Source organism: Scardinius erythrophthalmus (assembly GCF_964197995.2).
Source record: "Scardinius erythrophthalmus genome assembly, chromosome: 24".
NCBI classification, from domain to species: Eukaryota; Metazoa; Chordata; class Actinopteri; order Cypriniformes; family Leuciscidae; genus Scardinius; species Scardinius erythrophthalmus.
The window spans coordinates 14,634,264-14,656,729 of NC_138244.1; the positions used below are offsets into that span (position 1 = coordinate 14,634,264).

Genomic DNA, 22,466 nt, shown 5'->3' on the forward strand with positions numbered 1-22,466 from the left:
AGCTAAATATGAATATTTTATTGGCAAAAACCATACACATACTTAAAGACTTCCAAATGTAAATTAAACCACAATAACCATTTACATTTACAAAATTATATTCCATAAACAGATGGAAAATATTCATTCCCAAAATGGGAATGAAACTACACTGAAATAACAAAATTAACCCACAAATTCTCTCCAATTCTTTCCTATTTGCTTGTACTACTCTTATATTGTTTACACTTCTGTAACAAATCCTAAACCACATTCTGCTGAAACCATATTCATGTCCCCACATATTACCATCACAGTATTTCATACAACAGGATCTTGACTGAACCTCATAATCGTGTAATGTGCTTGAGCCCTCGTCTGTAGTTTAAGGAGGTGGAGTGGATCAAAGCTGATAAAAACACTTTAAACAGAAAATACACTGTTACATTTTAGCGTGGCCTCCCTGAACTACCACATGTCCTTTCTTCATTTTTATTTGGTCAACTAAAGAAAGAAAGAATTTAATTCCCTTAATAACTCCTTGGATGTGTCATTTTTGTGAGTACAGTTACTTTTCACGAAATGAGAGTCTCAAAATCAACATCTTTAAAGGTAAGGTAGGCAATTTTTTTCATAAACACTTTTTGTTACTCTCTTTACATCCTGATAGCAATCAATAATAGAAGTGGTCTAAATGTATATTTTTTTATATGTGGAAGTCTCAGGACCAAAAAATTGGTCCGACTGCAATGATACAATGTCCTACTTGCCTGTCAACATATGTATTTACATACCTCCACGCACCTGCTCGCACAGACATCACACGTAATCAGCCTGTTCCGTAAGGCTATGCAGAGTAAGACAGGCAGCCACCGAGCGCCACAAACAAACAGCAGCTGCCTTTTACAGTTCCTTCTGAACCAAAACAACGAGCTTGTGCTGCGTTCACGCCATCCGGTAACCGCAATTACAAGATGGCAACCCGTGACCTTCTACCCGGAGCTGTTTGATAAGTTTCTGTCATCAACACTATCAGCACAGAAATTAATCTGCAGCAGTTAGCTGATACAAGCGTTCGTTATTATTGTAATGTGTGCTTGAGACACAAGTCTCTCGTCTCTCGTGACGCTTTGCAGACTCTGCTCTGGCTGTTTTAAAAAACACTCTGAAGGGAGGGTGGGATGTAATGCTTTCAAAGCTAGCTTGCTATTGCTAGCCTCTCTGAAATTGCCTACCCTACCTTTAACCAGTAACCCTTAAAAAATGTTGAGGGATTGCATCTTTTCCCATTTAATTTTCATCTTCTAGCTTTCTAAAAATCAAAATCAAAACCTATTTAGAGGCAAATAGTGCACCTTCAAAAAGTGTTTGTGCTCACAATTAAACAGAGCAGCAATTACATGTGAATCTTTTTTCATCCAAAATAAGAAAGTGTCCAAAAACGTCTCAAAATGGTTTAACTATATGAACAGCCAATACATAATTTATCAAAATTTATAAGTGAACAAAATATAAAAGGGAAAGAATTTGAACAATTGAGCAACACTTCATTGCCAAACCGTACACTTTCCATGTGTGCAGGTAAATAAAAAAAATAACGAAACAACCCCCCTATGAAATTAAAAACAAAACAAAAAAAACAAGTTTTGCTACTTTTCCAGTTCACTATCAGAGGCCCAGAAGCCCTGACCTTGTCCTTAATGTGCCCTCGGTTGTTGGCGTGGTCTGACGTAGGTGGTACTGGATTAGAGAGAGGTCTCCAGGCTGTGAAGGGGGCTTCCAGGAGTTGGAGGAAGGACAGTTTTTGCTAGATCTTTGTTGTGATGGTAGCCCCTGTTGTCGGTTGCATTATTGTTCTGATTAGGGGAGGATAAAACTAGAGGCAGTGGGGAAGGAACCGTGTTGCGTTTAGTAGGTGCGTCCTCCTCAGGGTCGGTGTCATCGATGAGGGGGATGGATGGCTCTGAATCCTCGATACGGAACTCTGGGTGGCTCATGAAGTTGTGAATGGAGCTGCGAGACTCCGGCGTCTCCAAGCCGTCGTAAGGGGACATGGTGTCCCGGAAAGCATTAACCACACGGATCTGAAGAAAAAGCACCAAAACCCAATGGAAATCAGAGGTCAGTGAACTCAGAGAGCGAAACAACATAACCCTTCACCACCAACAACAACATCCCCAATAGGGCGTTTCTTTAACCAATGACACTTTCTGCAATGCAGATTTAAAATATCAATTTGATGTTTGAGGTCGGGTCATTTTGAGACGTTTTTGGACACTTTCTTATTTTGGATTTAAAGCACCGTTTTTGAAGAGTGCGCATGTGCGAATGTGATCTACTATGTAAGAACGAGCCTATGATTGAATCTGGAAATAAAGCAAAATAACTGAGAAAAATGAGAAATAGTCCTCAGATGCCATGTCTGTAATTTATAGCAAAACATCTAGCGTTAATTCGATCTCAAACAGATTAATTAAAATAAGTTATTACTCCACCACGTGCGTGACATCATAAACCAACGTGGCTGAACGACCACTTTGCGACAATACGGTTTCGGGAAACAGTCCTGACTAGCAAGTTGATTTCTTCAACGATGCATCGCACTATGGTAGTTAAGCAGCGAGTTACGCCGTTGTTCGAGAAACACACCCCAGAACATTTTGAGACACTGTTTCAGATTTATGGGAAAAATAACAAATGGAGTGGATGGATTTTTACCACAATAGGGTGGTTGTGTACACACAGCGGACACATAATTATGTTCAAAAAATATATAAAAGTGAATTTTGCATAAAAGGTTAAACATTTTTGCAATAAAATAGAAAATTCCTTATTTCATAGCTAGCATTTTATTTATCTTAAATACACAAATATTTTCATATTTTATACATAATTTGTACACAATTACAGCTTGATTGGCAATGGCAAACAATTCATATATTCTGCTCACAATCTCTCACTGACACTGTCGTGTTTGTCTGGTTGAAATTGTGAATTTTGTGTCTTTTTTAATTTTTGAATTTTCTCTTTTAGATTATATGTCTTTAACATGTAATGATTTTTATGATGGATTTTATATTTTAAGATTGAGAGTCTAGGACAGGGATAAAAACAAAATCTATGCATAGAAGGCATCTGAAAAGTAGCAGAAAGTATCAGTTTTGTGACCTTTGTGAATATATGTGACATTTATATATTAAAAATAATCTGTTAGCTTTAATAAAAATGTAATACTGGGACGTAAAAGTGCCTGAAGCTGAAGAAACATCCACATATTGATAAAAAACTAAAAAACAAAGTAGTGAAAACTGTATTCAGTACCTGTGTCTGAATTCTGTTGAGACCCCTACACCACAAAACCTGCCCCCTTCTCATCTCCATCTCAGCATGGTCGATTTCATCCATGTCTTCCATCTCCTCCAGCTCATCCTCAGGGATCTCCTCCTTCTGAGTGCCATGACCCGCTGTCATCAGGAACTTCAGTCGACTTGTGGGAATGGTGGTAACCAACTGTCAGAAGTCATAGGGGTTTTGGTGAGGAAAACAATACCTTTCAACCAGTGCACCATGTCAAAGTTCAGCAGGAGTTGTTGTATAGTAATTGATTGGTTGTTTTGTACATGTGTGGTTTCTTTAAGAAAAATTAAAACAAACAGACAAAAAAGTCAGCAGGAGTTTAAATGCTCTAAAAGGCCTACCTGCCCCCAGAGAAGAGAGCCAAAACCGATGAAAACACACCACATCCACTGCTCAATAGAAAGACCTACACAGCTAAAAGGCTTCCCTCCAAACTGCACGATTACGATCTAAAAAACAAAACCATGTTGGAATTCAGAACAACTGTTGATAATTGACGCAGGCTTTTAGAGATTAAAATGCAACGTACCTGGATAACAAAGGTCCCGAATACGATGGTGCAGAAGATCATGTTTTTGAAGATGCCCTCAAAAACGTTTCTCTCACCGTGGATCTTTCGAGCGTTGATCTCGTTGAAGAGCTGCATCATCACGAAGGTGTTGAAGACGATGGTGTAGTGCTCTGAAGGAGGAGCGTGAAGAGGAGCGTTCCTTCCGCTGTCAATGTCGAAGATCTGCTCACCTATGAGAAAGGTAAAGTCAGAGATATATTAGCCGGTTTACTCCAATTAGATGCTCTAAATATTTTGAGATGATGCTCACCGGCAAACAGCAGTGTGAAGATGATGGTTAGCTGATATACAGCATGTCCGAGGATGTTCTTCATCATGGTGCGGGAAATAAGGGGCTTGTTGCGCCCGTATGGTTTGCGCAACAGTAAAGCCTCATTAGGAGGCTCCGTCGCTAGAGCTAGTGACGCAAACGTGTCCATGATTAAATTAACCCACAGCATCTGTACAGCTTTGAGAGGGGAGTCCTGTGTACAAAAAGCAAAAAGTTTAAGGAAAAGAATGAGGTGGTAGAAGATAAATAGACAGAAGAAAGAAGCAGCAGTACTCTGACCTGTGTAATACAGGCTCCAGTGAACGCCACAATGACAGCCACCACGTTAACGGTCAGCTGAAACTGGAGGAACTTGGAGATACTGTCATAGACGTTCCTCCCCCACATCACTGCCTTCACAATGCTGCTAAAGTTATCATCTGTCAGAATAATGTCTGATGCTTCTTTTGCCACATCTGTACCAGCAATGCCCTAAAAATGACACATCACCGTCAAAATGTATTCACTTACTCAACATTCATTCAATGTTCAACATTCATTCCTTTTCCAACTGTTGTTCGTGCTATTCTTGCGATATTGCATTACAAATGAAAGTGACTTTGGTGCGAGCGGTTCTTCATGCATCGTTACACTATTGACAATGGATAAAGACCGTTATTTGCCCAAGAAATTTTAGTCTAATAGAATGTGATAATGTGACTGAATGTGATTTAATGTGACAACACATTAAGATAAAAAAAGATCAAATTAAATTAAATTAAATGTATTATATTTATTACTAACTTCCCTGGTGATTATCCTGGGGAATTTTCATTTGTGCTTATTTCCCCATAAGTAAACATTTTGTTCTCTTGAACACATGGGATGAAATGCTGCATTTGCTCATTATTTTTGCAATATTCAGATTAAATTTGCAACATGGATTGAAACATTGTATCTTTTTTCATTTGTCGCAACTTCAATACTCATTGAAATTGTTAGGTCTGTTACAGTGAAGTTCTAGTACGTTGTTTAAAACTGAAAAATCCTACCATTGCAAATCCAACGTCGGCTTTTTTAAGCGCAGGGCCATCGTTGGTTCCGTCTCCAGTGACAGCAACTACTTGTCTCTGTTCAACGACGGTGCTATCGATTATACCTTGAAGAAACAGCACAACATTTCAAATGCAGTCAGACTGTAATATGCACCACAAGTATTAGCAACAGTCCAGTTTTAAAACTGATTACCTTTGACCAGTGTATGCTTATCAGTTGGAGAAGATCTTGCAAGTACGCGCAGTTTGGGCCAGACCTTGTCCAGGCGCTCCTGCTCAATCTGAAAAGACGATGAGGCCTTTAATATCAACCTTTTATTTTAAATGAAAAATGATAAAGAACTTTTTCTGACCACCTCACCTCTCCCAGCTCATTGCGTATCCGCCTGTTAAACTCTTTGCCTTCAATGCACAAGAAGTCGTCACCGGTGTGGATAATGCCACACTTGGTTGCGATAGCTCGAGCGGTGTTAATGTTGTCTCCTGTGACCATGCGCACAGTGATACCTGCTCTCTGGCACTTCTTAATAGCATCGGGGACCTGTGGAGATTATACCACCCAGGGTTTAGGTGTTAACAAACACATGCTGACTCACAGTAATGAGCACTTCAGCACGTCCTTGCTTTGTTTTCACTATCAAATGCACATTTTCCATGTATGAAAGTGGATGGAAGAGGATTAAGGGTCATGTGAGCAATTACCTCCGGTCGAACAGGATCCTCAATGCCCACCACACAAATGCAGGTGAGACCAGTCAGGATATCTGCCTCATCATCCCAATCAGGCTCTCCATCTGAAACAGGGAAGTCCCTGTAGGCGAGGCAGATGGTCCTCAAGCCCTCAGAGGCCATGGGCTCAATCACCTTTTTCACCATGTCATCCCGGTCCATGGGCTTGAAGACTCTGGCATCGCCATTGCTTGACAGGACTTTACAGCACCTGGGGAAATATTAAAGATTATAACTTGTAAGTTAATGATACATGTACGTAGTCTCGCATTCAAAGCGATTAGTATTACTAAGCTTTCATTTGTAACATTATTGCATTCTAGATAAATACAAGTTTTGATTTCTTTCAAAAACATAGAAATATCTAAAAACAGGAATCAGCAATATCTGTAATTTTTCATAAGGGTGAAACATTTCCCCAAGCAGATCCAAGTTTTTCCCCCATATTTTTTCCATATGAATGGTGCTTTGTGCATCTATTGACAACAGACAATGGGCCTTTTTTGAAAGTTAAATTTCACTAAAATTTTGGTAATGTGACTGTGCCTTTAGTGTTTCCAAACTATTAAATGCTCCATCTCTTCCAGGAAAACTGGATCAAAAATAATGATGACTCACACTGAACTATACAGATTTTTGTCCATTCAAATGCTGTATTGAGAATGTTTCTCCACCCTAATAATACCACCAGTAACCATCTAGCAAGTAGCAAATAATCTCAAAATCATTCTCATCTGAAATATTAAATGCGTACTTACTTTTTCAGGAGGATTTCTGACGCTCCTTTGCTAAACATACGGTAACTTCCATCTGAATTTTTGAGGATGGTACTCATGGATTTCCTGACTGAGTTAAATGTGTATACTTTGTACAGTTTTTCCTCAGGATATTCACAGCGAATGGCTTGGTAATCTTTCCGTAAATCAGTGGTAAACCCTAGCAAGGCACATTCAGTTTTGTTCCCAACTTGTCGTGGCAGACCACCCTCTTTCTCAGCAGCCTAGACAGAAAAAAGGGATTTATAAAAATCATGAAACCAAGTCTAATCTAACAAAAAAGAGCTTAAATCATTTAAATGATGACAAAAAAGTTTTAACGTAGTGTGGTCCAAAAGTCTGAAACCACATTTATTTATCTTTAAATAAAGAATATATATATATTTCTATAGTCATGAATTAGAAATAAAGGTTATGACATAAAATGAAGAAATTAATTAAATATAGTATAATATACATAAAATGAAGAAGACATTTTTATATAATATAATATATTATACTATATTATATTTAATCTATTATACTAACTTGTGACACTGATTATTTTACAGAAGCTTGTGGAGTTCACGCAGCTCATGTGTTGGTGCCATTAAATCAAAATGGGGCATAATTAAAGTCACTCAAATTTCTATACTAAGTGTTAATATCATTTGTAATGAAAACAATATGCAAATTAGAGGCATTTTCTCCTGTGGTCACATTTTTTAGAACCCACTGTATATTTAAAAGTATGTTGATGACAGTTGCTGGTCTTTGAGGACTCTCTCACACAAACACACATTCGTGCAAAATATTGTTTCTTACCATTATTTTTGAAGTATACGCACAGTTAACACTGATGCCTGTGACGAGCAGATTCATGATGTTGCCAGGAATCATATCAGGTTCTGGTACCTTCCTGTAGTGTCTGTCTCCAATATACACCTGAACCACTGTCATTCTGTTCATGGTAAGTGTGCCCGTTTTATCAGAGCAAATCGCAGTGGCGTTGCCCATCGTCTCGCAAGCGTCCAGATGTCTCACCAGGTTGTTGTCCTTCATCATTTTCTACAGAGAATGACATAGATGATTTTACTACAGTATGTACCTTTTGTATGTATAAGTTTGTCATTAAGGTTCTGTAAACCACATACTTTTACAGAATAGGCCAATGAGATGGTGACGGCAAGGGGTAATCCCTCAGGCACGGCAACAACCAGCACAGTGACACCGATGATGAAGAATTTGACAAAGAACTGGATGTAGATGGGAGTGCATTCTTTGATCCACGGAAGCCCCTGGATCCAGAAAGTGTCCACCAAAAAGAACACTATAAGAATGATGACTGTGATGCCCGACATGAGGAGACCTGTCAAAAAAGAAGAAAAAAAAACACACACACACATGCACATCACCTCTATGAGTTGTGAAACAAGGCAACACATATAAATTGGACCAAAAATAATCGTAGTATCTTGCAAATTTTAAGAAATCACAGATTTATGTTTTTTTTTTACCTGCTTTCCCAATTTGTACAGCTAGTTTAGTAAGCTTCCCTTGAAGTACCGATTTCTCTTTCTTTGGTATCTTGGTTTTTTTCTGATCTTCTTCTGTTCCATCATCACTGTTGAGGGGCTCCATCTCCACTGTGCCTCCATCCTTCTCTGAATGAGGCAGAAACCAAAAAGTTAAAGGTGCTCTAAGCGTTGTCACACGTTTTTTAGGCCAATTTTTTTTTTGTCACATCCAGCAAACATCTTCTCACTATCTGCTAGCTGCCTGTCCCCTGAACACACTGTAAAAAACGTGGTCTCTGTAGACAGCCCAGGCTCCACAAACGGCAACAAAAACAAACTGGCCCAGCCTGGACCAAGAAACATAACAAACAGTGTTCCAGCCAATAACCGACAAGAATGATTTCGGGATGAGGAAGAGGGAGGGTCGAGCTAGCCTCCGTTTTGTTTGACAATACTTCGAACGTCAACAGGAAGTGACGTCACCCAACATCGCTTAGAGCACCTTTAAGTTTAAAACTATGCAAGAGCATGTATCAAACTGTTAATGAACTAAAATGATATGTCAAGTAACCTAAAAATGTGTTTTTTAAAATTAAGAGGTTTCAATGAAGTCAAAATGACTGAACCCGAATACATTGCGCTACGAAATACAAAATATACGAAATAGCTTTATAATGTAACTGCATGTTAACTTTTTACAGTGTTTATTAACTTTTCTATTTTAATATATTTAGGGCCCGAGCTCCGATGGTTTGAGGACCCTATTGGAATTGCTCTGTTTATTTTAAAATGTAATTTATACCTGTAATGCCAAAGCTGAATTTTCAGCATAATTACTCCAGTCTTCAATGTCACATGATCTTTCCGAAATAATTGTAATATGCTGATTTGTTGCTCAAGAAACATTTCTCATTATTACCAAAAACAGTTGTTCTGCTTAATGCTTTTGTGGAAACTGTGACACATTGTTTACTGTGGAGATCTACAGTTTGTGTCTGCCTGTATGTGTTTGTATGTGGACAAGAGGAAAAAGTAGAGCTGTAAGGCCAAAGGTGTTAATCTTCTTACTGCTAATCATATCAATCTTCTTACTGCAAAAGAGCAACTATTGACTGAACAATGTCAGTGACTGCTACTTCCTGTAACTAAATTTCCTGTAGTGGTTCTCAACTGGTTTTGCCATACAAAAGTGAAAATGTCCTTAATATCAAATGCGAGATTTTTCCCCACAAACCAGTTCAGCGGAAATCCCGCCCTGCAGCCGATTCTAAAGATTTCATTGGTCATGTCAATCACTGTACTGATTGCCTACTAAACTAAACACTGATCCCTAAACCTAGCTGTCACTGTAACCTTAACCAATGAAATTAGCTGCAAGGCGGGATTTACGCCGGAACGGGGGGGGGGGGGAATCACGCCAAACATTAAAATGTATTAATATTATCACTGCATAGGCCCATCAAAATGAATTTGTTACAATGAGGTCATGTCATCTACCTAATTTGACTAGATTTATCCAAATGGCAGATGAATTTGCACCAAAAAATCTCATTGGTTTGACAACCAATGACAACCAGAGATATAAGAAGCAATTCCTGATTAAATGGTTACTCACATTTTATTATTTGCATTTAGCAGTGTTTTTGTCAGTTGTCAAAATCCGCAACCCATCAGAACAGACTTGCGGCACACTTATGTCACGACCCACCAGCTGAAAACCACTGATCTAAAGGAAATGCTATGATCTACGATTACAGCATACGTGCTGATACACACCTTTCTTTTTATCTGTTGCATCTGGCTTTTTGTCTGTTGAAAAGTGACATGGATCAATCACATATTTGTGATATTTATAGATACAGACCATTTGGAGATGATGTGAGATTTTAGTCATGTATGTTTAAAATGAGGCATCTACACAGTTCCTGGCCAAAATTACAAAATAAATGCATTTCAAATTCTAAACTCGGTTAGAAAAGAATCGATACTTGAGGAATTATTTTGGAAATGCATTTCAGAAACTCATCTTGAGCAACGTACTTTTCTTTTTTTCTTTCTTCTCCTTCTTCTTCCTCTCTTTTTCTTTCTTTTTCTCCTCTTTCTCCCTCTTTTTCTCCTCCTTCTCCTTCTTTTTCCTCTCTTTCTCCTCATCGTCATCATCATCATCATCATCATCTCCGCCTCCGAGCAGAGTGAAGATGATTCCCGTCTGAGAGTTCACCCCCACTGCAATGACCAGCATTTTTCCGGAGCCCTCCATCACATGCGTGCCTGAGCAAACAGGATAAAAATGGACATGTAAATAGGGATATGAGTATTGCAATGGCAAAACTGCATCAGTCTTGACCTTTTGAATTTTACATATTGTCACTTCAAGAAAAGCAAAGGAAAAACCTGAAAGAAGCATGGGGTCTTTGTCCAGAGTTTTTTTGACATGGTCTGACTCTCCAGTGAGGGAGCTCTCATCAATTTTCAGATCGTTGCCTTGGATTAGTACACCGTCAGCAGGAAGGAGGTCACCTGCAAGCACAAAGGACAGATGGTGTCGTCTGAGACACAATAGACAGATGTTTGCAAGCCAAAAGAGAGGTTTTAGCCGAGCAAGACCGATGCAAATCAAAACGCAAGAACAAAAAACAGACTAATGCAAGAAACCTGTATTTTATTTTTAAAGGAATAAATAGTTCATCCAGAAAAGATGATTTTGTCATCCTCGTGTTGTTCCAAACCAGTATGTAGCTTGTTTCCCCTTCATACAGCTCTTTTCATTCAACGACAATTTAAAGAACCACAACACCAGTTCACATGACACAGTTCAAAAATAAAATGCAGAAAGAAAAGTCCTTTTTTTTAAAGGAACACTCCACCGTTTTTTGAAATAGGGCTTATTCATCATCTTTCCTACATTTAGATAGGTGGGCAAATGCATTTTTGTCTCAGTGCATGCATTGTTTTAGTTTGACAGGGTCGGTGCTAGCTTAGCTTAGCATAATGAATGGAATCCTTTGTTGCCAGCTAGCATGTCCTGAGTAAAAGTAATATATAAAAAACAAAAACCCAACTAATTACTTCTTGTGGCCTGCGTATTCACAATGAGTACAAATAGCGATGCAGATTAACACTAGGCGATTTCCTAGGCAGATACTGACTTACATATTAAGGACTATATTAGGGGGAAGCACAGGCGAAGCACTACTACTTGGGCGCAGAGATATCACGCCCAAGTAGTAGTGCTTCGCCTGTGCTTCCCCCTAATATAGTCCCAAGTCAATATCTGCATAGGAAATCGCCTAGTGTTAATCTGCATCGCTATTTGTACTCATTGTGAATACGCAGGCCACAAGAAGTAATTAGGTGGGTTTTTTTTTTTTTTTATATTACTTTTACTCAGGACATGCTAGCTGGCAACAAAGGATTCCATTCATTATGCTAAGCTAAGCTAGCGCCGACCCTGTCAAACTAAAACAATGCATGCACTGAGACAAAAATGCATTTGCCCACCTATCTAAATGTAGGAAAGAAGGTGAATAAGCCCTATTTAAAAAAACGGTGGAGCTCTATGGCTAGAGCTGTATACATATTCTTCAAAAATTCCATCTAACAGCATGCGAGTTTAAAGCAACACGAGGGTTGAGTAAATAATGAAATCTTGATTACATACTAAAAAATATGTCAGACTATATTAAAAACAGTTTTGAATCACAAGGGAGACCATAATTTTACCATATTTTACTTGTGCGATGTCTCCAACCACAATCTCGGATACAGGAATCTGAATGACTTGACCGCCTCGAAGCACAGTAAACTTCTGTTCTTGTTCGATGCGGCTCTGCAGTCCTCGGAATTGTTTCTCTTTGCTCCAGTCGTTGAATGCCGTGACAAGAACCACACAAACGACGGACAAGAGGATGGCAGCACCCTCAATCCAGCCCGCATCTGCCTCACCCTCGTCCTCAGCTCCTCCAGCCGCCCTACCACAGTCTGCACCAATGTGAAAGTAACTGTAAGAAATAGCTACAATGGCAACTTGTGTATATAAGACTATATATATGTTAAATGCACACTACCTTTCAAAAGTTTGCAAGATGTTTTTCTTTTATTCAGCAATTAAATTCAGTTGCGACAGTTCAGCAGTGACTTTTATAATGTTACAAAAGATTTCTAGTTTAAATAAATGCTGTTTCTCTTTTACTTTTTATTCATCAAAAATGTATATCTTTTTATTCAGCATATCAGAATGATTTCTGAAGGATCATGTGACACTGAAGACTACAGCAATAATGCTGAAAATTCAGCTTTGGATCACAGGAATTAATTAAAATAGAAAACAGCTATGTTAAATTGTAATAATATTTCACAATATTACAGTTTTTACTGTATTTTTTATCCAATAAATGCAGATGATTAGTGTATATAAGTCTGAAGTGTTAATTTAGGAGAATTTCAGGTACTTTAGTTGCATGTGCAGCATAAGCAGGGTCCAAATTTAACATCGAGAGACTGACTCGTCTTGAATATGATGCTGCAACTGACCCATTGACTTGTCACAAACATGCAAGAAAATAATTTATATTGACCCATGTTTTTTCAAATAAAAATAATACAACATACTTGGGGCCAGCGCAAACCGTCTTTTGGCATTAAAAAACTACTGTCTGGATTTACTAAATACATATGCATTTGTAGGACTTTCCTTTTCATCCGCAATATTTATGGGAGGAGCGTATTTAAATGAATCATGCAACATGATTTACTAAGGTTTGTGGTAATCAATTCACTGGTATTTGTACGATTATTTAACGCCACAAAAAAAGCATGTCTTAACCCATTCTTTGCCTGTGTTGTTAGTAGATCACACACACCCGATTATCATCAGCTCTGTTTGTTTGCGACCTTATGCGAATTTGTCTGTGTCAGTAAATAGCATGCAGAACTTTCCACTCCTATTGGTGCTTTTACAGGATTGCAGTCTCACGTTAATCTGGCCCATGGAAGGCAATTTCACAGATGGCAAAATGTCAGTTTTGCACCTTGTTTATAAGTAAAGGATGCCCTGCTGAAAATCCGGCATTGCTGTTAATCAATAAAAGGTGTGTTTTGCATGATGGTACCAGAATGGGAAACGGTAATGGGGGTAGACTAGCTACACCAGCTCAGTTTTGATTGAGCACAGCATGACTATTTTGGTTCACTAGCTATATCAGCACTATGGAATTTATGCTGGATTTTTCAGCAGGGTATGCAGGACTTTACTGCTAAATGCAGAGCAGGGCTCAGATAAAAGTATTTTTTTAAATATTTGTTGCTAAAACCAGAAGCCCTGGGTGAGCTGAATGCATAATAGCACTACGTCACCTTCAGGCCATGTTACAATTTCATATTCATTGTTATTCCAGAGTACCACTGAGCAAGAGATACAGAGGCATATTACTCATTGCAAGCTTAAAAGCCCAACGATACTCACATTCTCTCTCGCCATCAGGAGGTTTATAGAAGGAAAGTCCTAAGGATATTATGGCTGCAACTTCCAAAATAATTAGAGTCACATCCTGCAATGCTTCCCACACCAACTGAAGGAATGTTTTGGGCTTTTTAGGTGGTATAAAATTCTTTCCAAATTCTTCTTTTCTTCTTGCAATGTCATCAGAATTACCACTTAATCCTAGACAAAGAGAAAGAGCAGGGTAAAATTACTCATGCATTACTATTACAGAAAACATTAAGATGTTGTGCAATAAAACTGGATTTTAAGGGCAAATAACCACAACAAATATTGTATTTATAATATTGTATTGAAACAATTTCTTTTATCTAATAAGGTTATGGTTCTGATTGTAAAAATATTATACCGCCATTACAGTCAAAGAGGATTTTCTAATTGCATAATTTAACACCCCTGCATTGTTCAAAGAAGAAGAGATTTCTGAAAGGTTTCTTAGTAAGATAATGTTTGGATTAGATTTGACTTTTAGATGACCTAAACATCTTTAAATCACACCTATCTATGGCTACATTCACACTGTCAGTCTAAATCAGATTTTTTGTATCCGTTTGGAATCTGATCTAAAATTATCATCTGTCCACATTGTGTATTGCAACTGTTCAGATCTGAATTTTGTCCTTTGCCACTCTTTCATTTTCCGGAATATCTGCATCGGTTTCTATGGCAATGGCCTTGTCCTAAATGGCACACTTCATATGCACTTTCGGTCTTATGGACTTACAATGGCTGCCGCGTGCATGTGCACGTGCGCGTGTCCATTAAGTCCATGAGAACATAGGGTGTCCCATTTGTCATTTTAGGTTTCAAAAGAGTGCGAGCACCCCCTTTGCGCACTTTTGCAGAGAATCGTAAGAAGACTGCAAATGTTTAAGGTGCCATTTGGGACAGGGCCAATGATGTTGCCTTGGTAGGTATTCGCCAAAACACAACAACAACCGCAACATGGAGGGGTTTGCAATACAAACGTTGTCTTATTTACAAAATGACAATGTATAGACGCCACGCTGGACTACTGTGTCTTATGAGGCAGTGGGAGAAACGTACAAGGCTGGTATGCGTGGCTTTATTCCAAAGATTTTATGTGGACTGACAGTCTGAATGAGGCTGAGGTTAATATGTACTGAGTTTGCAATTGTAAATCATTTTGTAAAATGACAGTGACAGATGGATCAAGTTGAGTGAACAAGTCAATCCTCAAACTTGGACTTATTCTAGTTCTATTTTACAATGCTTGAGAAATTGAATTGGATTTGGAGAGGGTTTATATTTTGTGTTGTTTTTCATTTTAAACATAATGGATTCCAAAACATATCAAGCCAACCCCTGCGCAAGCAAGAGCACAGCCTGAACACTAACACAGTGTAATCCCTCTCTTCCCGCCCTTGCTCAATTGCAAAACGCTAGTCTGCTGTCCCCACAAAGGTTTACCCACCACTGTTGGCAAGGGCAAAAATTAATGTAAACCCCATGCAGCAGAGCAGCGGCCAGTGAGATTAGCGTGAAGCGGTGCAATGAAGAGCCTGCCTCGGTTTGAGGTGAGTGGGATTACATGAGGTAAACTGATCTGGTCCCACCTGTCACAACTACAACTGACTGTTATGGCTCATGACAGGGCTAAATATGTCAGCACAGAGCAGTAAGCCAGTGCAAATCGAACCAGACAATATAGATGGATGACGAGATAAATCGGACTTAATGCACCAATAATCAAGATCAGATTGTTACAAGAGAGTCTTTCAAAACAGACAGACCGTGTATTTATAATGCACATAAAAATCTTAAATGAAAGAATCACAAGAGTAGTTGTAAACATATTTCGCTGGAATTATCAAGGGAAACATAAGCTTATCATGGTGTAAGACAAATGATTGGAGTTGAGTTTGTTGAGAAATTAGATGGATTTGTCTAAACTAGAAGCACTGAAGGAGATGAATAAAAAGGTGAAAAGTGCAAACTAGAAAGGGACTGAAAAATCTGAGACGACATGGTCGCTTTAATAACCATGACGATTAAGTGACAAATGCCAGATGCCACTTGCTAAGCAAGAAAGGCAATCATTTCCAGTGGTTAAACATATTTTAACTAACCGACACATAATTACTGAGATTTAACTACAAGTGGTGTAAGGCAGGTTAATTAAACTTTTTAAATATTGTTATTCATTATAGCTTTGATTCCTAACCAGGGGCACTTACAAAGACACTTAGAAAAACAGAAATAATGACTAAAATGTTAAGGTTGTCAATCACTTAAAATATCATTAACAATAAGGTCCCATTAGTTCATGTTAGTTCATACATAAACTAACATAAAATAACAATGAGCAAACAATACAAATGTTCATTGTCCATTAAAAAATATTAACAACAACAGACACAACTTTTGATTTTAATAATGTATTAGTAAATGCTGAATTTTACATTAACTAAATAATACATGCTAAAAGTATTTTCAATGTTACTGTAAGTTACTGTGCAAATTAAACATTGTAAAGTTTTACCAAAATAATGACTATTATCGTGATTTTTTTAATTTCCTTTTCTACGTAATGAAAATTATGTATGTTATGCATTGTGCATGTTTTATAAATTTGTATTGATCACACTCAATTTATGTGACATATCGCAAAATATGCTACTTGTCGAGTCAATCACAGTATTGTTTTTATTTAAAAGTGACTTCAACGGTAATGCAAAATGACAAAGGCCTATACTGTAAGACATGAGTTAAGGCCTGTTCACGCCAAGAACAATAACTATAACGATAACTATATTAGCTATCACACTAATGCATGATATCATTCTGTTTATTCTCAGTTTTGTCGCCTGCCGTTTTGAATGCTCACGCTCTTTAAAGCAGGATGGATTCTGATTGGCTGTCAATGTTTTTCTCGTTCATCAGCTGGAAAAAAAATCCTCCCTAATATGGTCAAAAATAGGCTGCATAAAGTGATCACCTGTAGCATGCAGACGAACTATTTACCTCATTATGGGCTCCATCGTCCAAAGGAGATGCTGAGAGAGTCTTAAAAGCTAATATATTGTCCTTGATCAAAGCTTTATGGTCCTTGACGACAATGCTACGCACACAAGCAAATGGAAAAAGATGTCTGAAACGTCTAATTGCTAATTGGTTATTTAACTGACGCATTTATCCAAAGTGATTACAGTACTCTTGTTACAGAGACAATCTTCCTTTTGGTTCCTGAGGTTAAATGCCTTGCTCAAGAGCGAAATGGTGAGAGGTCATGGATCAGATTCAACCTTTGCTCAGCTCAGATCTATAGTATAACCACCAGACTAAATCAGCCTCAGCGTCACTAAACTATTTGGTTTAATAAGACCTGTGGCTCAGCAGAGCTGAAAGTCATGTTTTTTCTAGGTATGCATGATATATCGGTACCATATCGGTAACCGGACGATATTAGAGATTTTGTACATTTATCGGGATCAGTTTATACTGGATTTAATTGTGCATGCTTATTTCCTATGCACTGTAATACAAATAAAAAAAAGATTAATAAGTCATGGCAACAGTTTTTCCATTACTTTAATTTATCAAAATAATTTGACCAATTTCAACTTTATTTTTAAGTTATACAAGATTCATCTAGGCAATATTTAAAAAAAATGAGCTGAAATGACTTTAACAGCTAATTTGACTCCAACAGTAAATTTGACAGTTTTCCAGGTTAACCAAATATAAAGTTAAATATTTACCCTCTGTTGGTGATGATTTTAACCTTGAGCAGAGTCCTTGAACATCTCCAAAGCACTCCTGAATCTTTTGTAATCCATCTGTCCCTCTGAATTCCATGAGGGAGCGTAGCTCTTTGAGTGTACAGCCAAACTCTCCATCATGATTGGCCTCTGCCCTGTACTTCGACCCACGGAATGAGTTTCTGGCCATGGTCCCGAAAAAGCGCCCCAACAAACTGAGGAGAAGTGGCTTCCCCTTGGGCAAGCGGTGACAATATCCAGACTTATTTCCTCAGGGATGCAAAAAGCGACTCTTTTGATGACAAACCAGGTGTAATTCGAATGCCATTTCTGCTTGATTTTTTGGTGTATCTTCTCTCATCTTTGTTTGATTGGGGTCACTGAAGGTCAAATCATCAGGTGTGCACCAAGATACATCTGAAACAAAACCAGAAAGCAAGTTCATTACATGCCCTATCATTCAATGTCAGCTTTTATGAACATTTAGCTCTTGAAGCCAAATAAAATGTGATTATTCGTGTCCTGTCACAACTGCCAGGTCCAGTGATACCACTGTCAATCAATAAAGGAAGTCACATCAAACCATGTGTCACTGTGATGTTGATACGTATACAAAGTGACATTAGGCTTTTGTAATGACCCTTCAGTGGAAAGATCTGTTACGTCTGCTTTAAGAGCGGAATGCTAAAACTAGTTCTGTTACATAAAACTGCCATCTCGTCTAGAAGAGACCTGCCAAAAACAACAGACGTGACTCAAAAGTTCTGTTCAAAATACAGAGTGGAAAAATAAAGTTTTAGAGGATATAAAGAATGAACAAATGATCAAACCAGTGTTATTTTAGTCTTATTTATACTATTATAGTTTTCATTAACATTTTGCAAATAGTTTACTTAACAATATTAACTCTGGATTGAACAAATAAACAAATGAACAAACAATTTTCACTGCAAATCAGCAATAAAGTCCTGCGTTATTGTAATTGTAAATTATGTTGGGATTTAAAGGCTGTTTGGTGTGACATCTAAAGTCCTCTCAAAGGTCATAGACAACACAATATGTTCTGGTTATCTTGAACAAATGTGCAGTTTCAAGCACCTCATATTTCTTCAGACATAATGCTTGTTCGCAATACTACTGGAGTTTAATCTTTACTTTTGGTCAGTGTCAAATAAGTCTTTATTCCCAATTAGAGAAGAAAACAACAAAATCCAACCTTGACATGCCAATCAAACGACTGAAATCATTATTTTACAGAAGCGCTAAACTAAAACCCACCGTGACAGTCAGCATACTTCAATTCATTATCATTAAACAGACGAAAAAGTATATACAGTACTCACAGATTTGTTTCCATTCCTGCAACGGGACAAATGCAGCACCTTGACCAGCACAGTCAGAAGGTGCTGATTTCAGAGCCTGTGTGACTCGCTGTCAAGTACAATTACCCCAAACAACACAATAGTCTGTATTACAAATCGACATGCCAAAAATGATCCTTTACTTCAAATTATTTGACCTTCAGTTTACAGTCTTGAAGAGCACAGTCTCCATTAGAGAAAATGGCTTGCTGAATGATTATCTTAGGAAAGCTTCTTGCTTAATCTAATTAGACAATCCGTGGCAGTAGTGAGACACACAGCCAGGGCTTCTGTATGGAAGAGTATGCGCTGTTGAACACAGACAAACACATTTACTCATTCCTAGATAGTACCCTCAGTTCATTCAGACTTCTGAGGGAGCCAGACAGAGCCTGGGGCCCAAGAGTAGCTCTTCGGTATTTTAAGAAACAGAAGAAGCTTTTATTTGGTACATTTATTTGAATCACAAATAAACTTGTACCAGTAAAAAGGGAATTTTATAAAGAACAATATGTCACTATTTGAGGTTTTATACACAATAATTTTATGTGAGATCCAAACTGGTATTGTAAGATTATAAAATCTGACTTTTATAAAGAATGTCCACACACAGCTGCACCTTTTTCAATGTGTCAAACCAAAATCCATATTTATCCATGCTGTGAATGAGAGGTGTGAGTCACTTGCATCATGCTCTGGAAGTCAGATCTGGAATAGTGAGAAGTGTTCATGAACGAGCATTTGACAGGAATATCTTGTTATTTTACAGGACAGTATTGTATATTTTTGCTGTATGACATCAAATATCACATGACTTTCACATAACTCTTATCACAATACACTTTGTATAGAGAGGCACAATGTGTCTATGTTGGAAATGGTTCTTCTATATTTAGGCCTATGGCAGAAACAAGAATAACTAGTATTTTAAAACGGCATGAAATAAAGTATTAAAAGCCTGTAAGGCATTAAGGGATTTTTATTTGATGTTTGTCGCACACCCCAGGTTGTCTTTTGCCGCCCTTTGCAAAGCGAGTTAATAGTTAGCTATCTTTAAGAACTTTACTTGTTTTTGAGTGACAAATGTGTAAACCCATAATAAAAAGACAAATAGTGGTATGTACGTGAGGAAACCTCTCGAGCAGCTAACTGTTGCTATGGTTATCATCACCATCTGTTCGCTAGTGTCTGTGTATATTAACTTTGTGGTCACTTCAACAACAACAAAAAAACGGTTTTGAGACCCCATCAACATTTTGGGTAACAAAATTGGTAACACTTTTTTTTTTACAGTGTCCTTGTTACATATGTTACATGTACTTACCATAATAATAACAACAGTAAATTATGCATAATTACATGCAACTACTAACCCCTTAACCAAATCCTAATCCTACCCTAACCCTATAGTAAGTACATGTAGTTGCTTAATATTACTCAGTACTTAAATAGGCCTATTAATTACACTGTAACAATGACAACTTACAATAAAGTGTAACCCTTTATTTTAAGATGACGTAGTTACATTTTAATTACTCAAATAAGTACTGAGTAATATTAATTAACTACATGTACTTACTAGAGTTACGGTTAGGGTTTGGTTTAGGCTTAGTTACTTGTAATTATGCATAATTTACTGTTATTGCTATAGTACATGTGGTATCGTTTAACTACGTCACCTTAAAATAAAGTGTTAACATTACCACAATTTGTTTTGACTACTGCCCACAATTTGCACCCTCACTGAACGGGATAAAATGTTAATATTATGACATTCATCACCATAAAATTATAAACATATTCTACTATTGGTCTATTTTATCAACACAAAATTATAAACTTGAAATGACCAACAGACAAATCAAACCTAAAGTTCATGGCCCCCAAAGCAGAAAGCATGATGCAGGCAGTTATGATTATGAAGTCATTGTGCCATCATGCAAAATCCTCCTGGCGACACAAACAGCATTGCGCGCAGTAATGGGCCCATAAAGGATCCCTGTGTTGCAAGCGCTTTATGAGTATGAAGTAAGGCTACAACAAGGAAGACTAAACGAGTCTCTCAATCACAGTTCTCGTTTACAAACGATTCGACTGACACACGCGAACTTTATCAGTAGTAAAAGGCCTTAGTATCTAAAACTGTAATACTGCTTAACATAAGATTCATCTGAGAGAAAAAAAAAACACCATTATTTTTTTCTTCGTTGCATAGCCTAAGTCCTAAGGAATATTTAGAAAGGGACGGAACAGTAATGAATTTTCATAAAGAATCATATTTTGCTGTCAGAAAGTAGGCTATAAAGCAGAACATAACGAGGAAATCTTAGAAGGCATGCAAAAACGACGCGATTTCCACAAGATAAATGTTAGAATAACTTCAAGTAGCCTTTCCGCTATTAAACCGAATCTGTTATCACTTGCCATTTGATAAAAATGTCATTTGGTCCCTACTGTAATCATTTTATATACCGTATAATAATGCATTTTTATTGCATACATGGGTAGGCTACTCACTTTGAACCGGTGCGCGTCAGTTCCACTTGGCATCAGTAGTCTCGCGCAGTGGATCTACAACTCGATCCGTAACGACCCGCCCACCGCGCTGGAGTCTGTGGAAGATTTACGTCAGAGGCACGGCTCGGGATTTAACGCAGACTCCCATTGGCCAGCGCTTGTCCCAGGTACAGGTGTCATCCCATGTTGAAACAGCTGTCATCACCAGCAACCAGCAAAGATAGGGCGATGTGATGGACAAGCGGGCCATGAAAAACTTAATGTATATTAGCAACAAGAGAAGGGCCATAGAACAGAATTATCTTATTGAAGGCTTTAGTTCCAGTATCCAGCCACATAAGAGTGAATTGGTATTTTTTTGTCTAAAGATTGAGAAACTATTGAAGAATACTATTTATAAAATATATATTTTTTCTTCTTGAAAATAGTTGGAATGTGTCGTCCCATATAAGCCAAATAAGCATAGAAAAATCCCCTGTGATATTTATAATGCTAAATAGCCTCTTGGGATGTTTTTTTTTTTTTTTTTTTTTTTTGTTGTTTGGTACGATGAACCAAAAGCGCAGGCGATGCTCCTCGTACGCTGTCACGCGAGCGTTTAACTCCACGGCTCTGTCTCAGGGACGGTAGAGAGCATGACCTCGCTTAAACAGGATTAGCTATAAATAGTGCTGCCTATCCTCTACACTCGCGACGCGCGCTCCATCGCTAAACCCGTTGCACTGTAGCTCAGGTTTGATTGAGCATCCATCCCTACCTCCACCTTTGCTATAAGGTGGAGAGGCACAATCAACCTCTGGTAAAAAAAAATAAAGAAAAAAAGTTTTACCCCTGGTAAAAAAAGAAAAAAAGAGGGAAAAAAGAAGTGTGGTTATTTGAATGTAATGTCCACTTATAGTGTAATTCAAAACTTAAATATATATGTAAACAAAACAAAACAAAAAACAAAAAAAGGTGACTTGCAGATAGCCTAATATTAGGCCTAATCAAATAAAATGCTACTTAAGTGTACTTAAATAGAGTATCATGATGTTTCTTAACACACTTAAGCACAGTTTTAAAAATGTGCACTTTTTAATAAGGTCAAATTAAACGTTTAACTTTAAAGTACATTTTGATCCTCTAGCGTCAGCCGCTACAGTGTCTCTTGTGG

General features: G+C 37.8%; 1 protein-coding gene across 1 annotated transcript; it reads right to left on the bottom strand.

Moving 5' to 3' along the window:
- Nucleotides 1–5: 5 nt before the first annotated feature.
- atp2b1b (ATPase plasma membrane Ca2+ transporting 1b) lies at nt 6–21,399 on the bottom strand. The gene is made up of 20 exons (XM_081356880.1): nt 21,314–21,399; nt 17,436–17,852; nt 13,678–13,875; nt 11,937–12,194; nt 10,608–10,733; nt 10,254–10,484; nt 8,214–8,360; nt 7,851–8,065; nt 7,522–7,764; nt 6,700–6,941; nt 5,915–6,152; nt 5,574–5,753; nt 5,406–5,493; nt 5,210–5,316; nt 4,458–4,649; nt 4,158–4,371; nt 3,866–4,077; nt 3,678–3,785; nt 3,301–3,489; nt 6–2,063 (listed from the first exon to the last, which is right to left on the bottom strand). Exons 2-20 carry the CDS (start codon nt 17,623–17,625, stop codon nt 1,725–1,727), a joined length of 3,717 nt encoding a protein of 1,238 aa, XP_081213006.1. The 5' UTR covers nt 17,626–17,852; nt 21,314–21,399; the 3' UTR covers nt 6–1,724.
- Between the last annotated feature and the right edge of the window lie 1,067 nt (nt 21,400–22,466).